Genomic DNA, 6,052 nt, shown 5'->3' with positions numbered 1-6,052 from the left:
TAAAATTGATGAGGTCCTTAAGACAAAATTTGAAAAATCAACCCAATAATTGTTTAGATAGATACTCAGTTCAAAGATTCATTAATAGTAAAGAATGACTCGAATCTACTAATTGAATTAAAAATTAGAGATTTATCTGATAATATATAATTAAAATAAGTTAGAATAACTTTATACCGATAATTTAAAGATCAAAACAATCAGTTAAAAATTTAGGAAATCAGATTTTAAAATTTTTATTTCTTTAACAAAAAATTTGAATTTTTCTTATCATGTTTGATTCATTTTTATCTTTGATTTTTTTTTTTAAAAAAAAGTATTTTTAATTATTATTAATATTTTTTAAAAAATTAAGTGGTTGAATCAATTAATTTAAAAATTAGAAGTATAATCAATTCTACCTCCAACTTAATTCTTATGACATCAAAGAACATCTAATTAGACCTACTCATGGCCTAAGTGACCCATCTGACTTGGTTGATTCAACCTATTTGGGTTGGGTTGGACAAAAATTTTTTAACTTCAAGCTACCCTAGTTTGTTCGAATTAAAATTAAGTAATTTTAAATTTATTTTTATTTAAATTTAATTATAAAAAAGATATAAATATAAAAATAAAATTATTTTTAATTTCATTTTTAAAGGCTTAATGTACACTTTAGTCCGTAACATATACCATTTTTTCCACTTTGATCCTTAAAGTTTTTCTTTCACCACTTCAGTCCCTATGTAATCTGATGTTCCCAGTTTAGTCCTTTAGAAGTTAAAAAATGGTTGGGATATCCAGCCAACCATAAATTGCCACGTGACATAAGTTGACTCACAATGAATCATCATTTGAAAAAAAAAAGAAACCTAAAAAACTTTAAAAATATAAAAATTACAAAAAAATTTAAAAATTAAAAATTAAAAATATGTTAGAATTTTTAAAAATTTTAAAAATTATAAAAATTATAAAAAATAAAAAATGTAAAAATATTGTAAGAAATTATAAAAATTATTAGAAATTGTAAAAGATTGTAAATTTTTTTAAAAAATAGTAAAAATTGTTGCAACTTGGAATAAAGTATACATTCTCTAATCACATTGAAAATATTAACTATTTCGTATAAAAATTGTTTGTCGTAATAGAATCAATTTTTATAATAAAAAAAGTCGTTTTACAAATATTTTAATAAAATTTGAATAAATTTTTATATCGAAATTTTAATATCTTAAAATATATAAAATTTTAGTACTATACCAATGTTACTAGCAGTATGTTTGTTTGACTTGACTACCTATTTAATGTCTAAGTAAGTTTCTTCCATCCATCATCCATCATCGTGTACATGTTCCTTTTATTTTGTATCGAAGTGTTTTAGAATGGTTAAACACTCGACCCAGGGGCCAATCCAGTGGGGTTGGTAGGGGTCCTGGCCCCTTAAAATAAAAAGTTTTTTATTTAGACCCTTTAAAAGTTCTAAAATTCTAAATTAGTAAAAAAATTACAATTAACCCCCTAAAAATGATAAAATTTTGATTTATCCCTTCAAAAATTGCATTTTTACTATTGTAAAAATTACAATTTAATTTCGGCGTCCTCGAAAAAATTTTTCTAGCTATGCACTTGACTCGACCATAGTACTTAAGATATTTGATCTACAAACAAATTATTTGTCTTGAGATAGTAAAAACTATCTAGAATAATTAAAATTGTTTTAATTCTTATTTAATTGAAATAAAATTATTTTTTATTATTTAAATAAATTAAAAAAATTTATCTAAATTTATAAATTAAAAAATCTACCAATTATAAATTTCGACTTATTTAAATAAAAGTTATTGTAGATGGTATCTTTCTAACTTCTAAAAGCTAACAATCTCATATTCAGGATCTAGTAATGTGATTTAGAAAATTTTAAAGATTTTAAAATTTCTAATATATATATTTTAAAATTTTTAGTAAATTTTTATATTATATATATTTTTTAATTTTTTAAATTTTTAACTTTTAATAATTTTACTAATTTTTTTCTAACTTTTTAATTTTTTTTCCATTTTTAAAAATTATTTATAGTTTTTCGAATAATGACATCAGTTTGACATCTGATAGTATATGATTAGCTGGGACTGAACTAAAAATATATGACACTAAAAAAAACTTCAAAAAAAGCTATATGCCTTTTTTTTTTTAAAGAGTAAAAGTAATCGAGTTAGGGTCGAACCCGTAAATTCTTACAGAAATAGGCCTTGACTTAGCTTGAAAATTCTTATAGAAACGAGCTCTTTAACTTTGTCAAGCACATAGAATTCCCCAACGTCTAATAAATTTGAATGATCAGTTGTGGTCACTTCCTCTAAATAAAAAATCATTGAATTATTGGGTTTCTAGACATTATACATGTATCAATGCCCCCATCGACTCGGTGAAATGGTGTATTCTTCTTTTTATTTTTGATGTATTACATGGTGAAGTGATTGAACTATAAACTTGTTAGCTAAAGCCATGATCTGTTTGCCCCCATTGATCAAATAGCATATCCATTGTATATCTCTTGCAAGTAAATAAACACCAACCTGAAGCATATTTACCTAGTTGGGTAAGTGAAAACCATTGTTACAAATATATCTGAAAAAGAACATGTCCACTTTGATGAGCAACTTTATTCCATAAACAAAGTTGATGAGCTGATGACAGATCACAAATGAAATAGAGTCCTTACATTCGTCCACAACAAACAGTTTCAAATTTCTCCCAGACAGGTGACAAACATCAAATATCCACCAAAGCTGTCTAAACCTTCCTGCCATGTTTTTAAACAGGGTATTATAAGCAGAACTCATGGCAAATGAAAAAGAAAATCATTAAATCTTTAAGAGCAATATTACAAAAACTAAAGCCAAATAAAATATTAATCTGAAAATTGAAAAACAATATCTGTTGGAATGTATTATTAGCAACTAAATTATTTCGAGACTGAACATAACAAAATTGCATTGCACCCATCTTTTTTTATTCTTCTATATGTAAAGAATCTTCTGGAAAGTCAATAATTCTTAAATTTGGATCATTCATTTTGTTGCCCATGGAAACATATTGCACGCTAGACTTACTGTTTTACTTAGTTAAATGACCGGAAATGTACCTAAAAGCTGCTGAAATAGACTTTTGCAGTAACATCAGTAAAGTTTGTACTTAGGACTTAAGAGTACTATACTAAGGCAAGTGAAAAACCGAAACAAGTATAACTAGTGCCTAATTTCAGCTTCTAATCTAGGCATTGTTGTGAGTATGACATTCTTGTGCTTTCAGAATTTGCAAATATCATATTTGTTCCTTCAATTAAGTTTTTCTTTTGGCCAATTGTTAAGAGTGGAAGGGGAAGGGGCTATCTAGGGTTTGAACCCTGAACCTGATGTCGACCAATACTTATAATCAACGCAAGACTTTTGCTACTATAATATTATTGTCAAGAAATAGATACATTCCCTAAACTTATAAAGTACTGTCAAACATTGACCAAACATTTCCATCAACATAGAGATTATTATCAGCACAATGCATCATCAAACAGGTAGCTGCATACAAGTTCTTTACTCTTTATTATGTTCCTTTCATGCTCTAAACATAAGGCTATATCTTGGATTTAAAACAGCAACAATATTATATTCACTAGCCCAGATCTCCTAGGATACCAGCACCACTTGAGGGGAACAAGCAAGAACAATCAAACTAAATAATGGTAAATCAGAACTCATGTTTGGTAAATAACTGGGATATTCCACTTTTATGCATCTGCATGTATGAATTCAGTGCTTTGTTGTTAAACTCCTATTTCTTCTTTACATTGCCATATACTGCCCATAATAAAAAAATTTCCATTGGCTACACCTACTAAACAGGAACATACAGGTAACTGAAAAAAAAGTATCAAGAATATATCGAATTACTCTCAAAGCATAATACGCAATCCCAATAACCAAGGACCAAAAAAATCTTGATTGTTAATAGTCTTACTCAAAGCCATCTACGGGGGCTATCCAGAATGCATGTTGTTCTGAATCTCACTACGAGAATCCCCCCACCATATTTCGAGTCATTAGACAAGAACAACCTAATACCAATTTCAAAAATCTTCAAAATGAGAATCTAAATCAAACAAAAATTCCATGGACAAAAAGACCCCAAAGCAGAAACTGATTGATACGGACACATTCCAGTTTACCTTTTCTTTCCAATCAAATGCCTCAAGAACCAAACAAATAAACCCCCAAATCACTACACCCTACTATAAATAGACCAAATTAAAATTAGTCCCTTAATAGAAAACAGGAAACCAGTAAAAACATCATTAGTATTGACAAGGGAGAAACAGAGTCTCATATCCTTTAATCTTATATCCAACAGATGGATAGAAAGGGTTAAACGCTTCAATTTCAATCATAAGAGCAGACAGGAAAATTCTATCGAACATATGGCAGCCAACCTTGATTAAAACAAAGCCCTAAAAAAGTTAAACCAATCCATCATGCCAACTAAGAAAGAAAAAAACAAAAATTTAACATAGCTAAAAACCCCAAAATTTTGGAACTTAAACAACCCTTAATACAAAGATCAATGAACCCATCAACAAACTATAAACAAAAACGTCAATAGATAAATATCCAGTTATTAAATTATATATAAAAGAAATTGAAACAAAAAGAAAAGAAAATTTGACTGACCCTGGACCCAGCTTAAGCATTAGCAGTTTTGGGAATGAGAGGAACAGAAACGCCCTGTTTCCCAGCCTGTTTCAATTTGGCCTCTTCTTCAAGGATCTTCTGCATCTGCAGCATCCTCTCCATGACGAGCTTGTACTCGCACTTTTCATAGGAGTGGCGTTCAATCTCGCATTTCCAAGGTAAGTAAAACTCGGCTTGGCGGCACTTGTTGAGCGGGATGAGAAGATGTGCACATTGATCCCTGTACGGGATGTGGACCTTGTTCTCCACCATCTCTGCTTGTGTTGCTATCATCTTCTTCGATGAACCCTCCACTTTCATTCTTTTTTCTCCCTTTGATTTGTGTTTGAAGAAAAAAAATTGGGTTATGAAAATGCTTTGTTTGAACTCGGAGTCCAACTCCAAGGTAACTATCGGCTAGCTCCTTTTTCTAAAGTAAGCCCAAAGTAAATTGGAATGGTTTGATGTAGAGCTCGCAGTACAGCCCCAGCCTGAACCTTTGTACATTCCGAAACGAGCTCTAAATGATTTGAATCTGAGTAGGTCTGAGATCAATTTAGCCCGAGTTGAAAATAAATCCACTTCAAAGTCCAAATTTATAAAATAATTAATATAATTTTATGATGTTACTTAAATCACAATTATTTATTTTATAAAATGTCTTTATAAATCTTATATATTTATATTAAAATGTAATTAATAATAACTAAATTGTAAAGTGAAATAAATTATTAAAAATATTAATTGAATATAAAATAATTTTAATGATAATATAAAATATAAACATGATTTATTAGGTCATACTAATAATATTATTAGTAATTTTAATTTTAATTTTAATGATTTGAGAGTTTAGATTTTACTTTACTTTTTTTTATTTGAAAAATTAAGTTTTAGTTTTTAGTTTCCATTGGTTCAATATACTGACAAATGTGTAAAATATTTTTTTAAAAATAAATATATAAAAATAGACGCATGGTCATTTTTAAGGATGTTTATGTAATAAAAAAATATTGTCAATATACTAAATGTTAACTCTATTTTATTTAGGTTAAGTTTTGAAAGTTTAAATTGAGCTTAAGTTTGAGTTTAAGTTAAAATATAAATTACATCTAATAAATTAACTGAGAACATCAAATCAACCAATTACCTAACTCGATTTTAATGTATGTATATCAACTATTAATATATTATATATTATATAATTTGATATAACATTATATAATATAGTAGAAGACTTAACTTTCAAATTTGCGAATAGTATGGGAACTTAAAGCATATTTTAACCTGTATAATAATAAACAATAACATTTAATAGTTAATGTATTATCTATTTCTATAATAGT

The 6,052-nt window shown here is 27.6% G+C and overlaps 1 protein-coding gene across 2 annotated transcripts; it reads right to left on the bottom strand.

Annotated features, from left to right (window-relative positions):
* Positions 1–2,582: 2,582 nt before the first annotated feature.
* LOC107942779 (NADH dehydrogenase [ubiquinone] 1 beta subcomplex subunit 7) lies at positions 2,583–5,247 on the bottom strand. Of its 2 annotated transcripts, XR_005916230.1 has the most exons (3): positions 4,707–5,247; positions 4,000–4,096; positions 2,583–2,785 (listed from the first exon to the last, which is right to left on the bottom strand). XR_005916230.1 is itself a non-coding variant. In XM_041097661.1 (2 exons), the coding sequence occupies exon 1, from the start codon at positions 5,025–5,027 to the stop codon at positions 4,719–4,721; it is 309 nt and encodes a 102-aa protein (XP_040953595.1). In that variant the 5' UTR covers positions 5,028–5,247; the 3' UTR covers positions 2,583–2,785; positions 4,707–4,718. The 2 variants fall into 2 exon arrangements, 1 of the variants encoding a protein (XP_040953595.1); XM_041097661.1 differs by lacking the exon at positions 4,000–4,096.
* Positions 5,248–6,052: the final 805 nt, after the last annotated feature.

The sequence above is a fragment of the Gossypium hirsutum genome, chromosome A03, assembly GCF_007990345.1.
Source record: "Gossypium hirsutum isolate 1008001.06 chromosome A03, Gossypium_hirsutum_v2.1, whole genome shotgun sequence".
In the NCBI taxonomy this organism is placed as follows: Eukaryota; Viridiplantae; Streptophyta; class Magnoliopsida; order Malvales; family Malvaceae; genus Gossypium; species Gossypium hirsutum.
The sequence above is the reverse complement of the archived record's forward strand: the minus strand, read 5'-3'. Positions and strand labels throughout refer to the sequence as shown.

What these genes read in the sequence shown, in the direction of transcription:
- LOC107942779 (XM_041097661.1), bottom strand. Translation starts at nt 5,027, where the DNA reads ATGAAAGTGGAGGGTTCATCGAAGAAGATGATAGCAACACAAGCAGAG.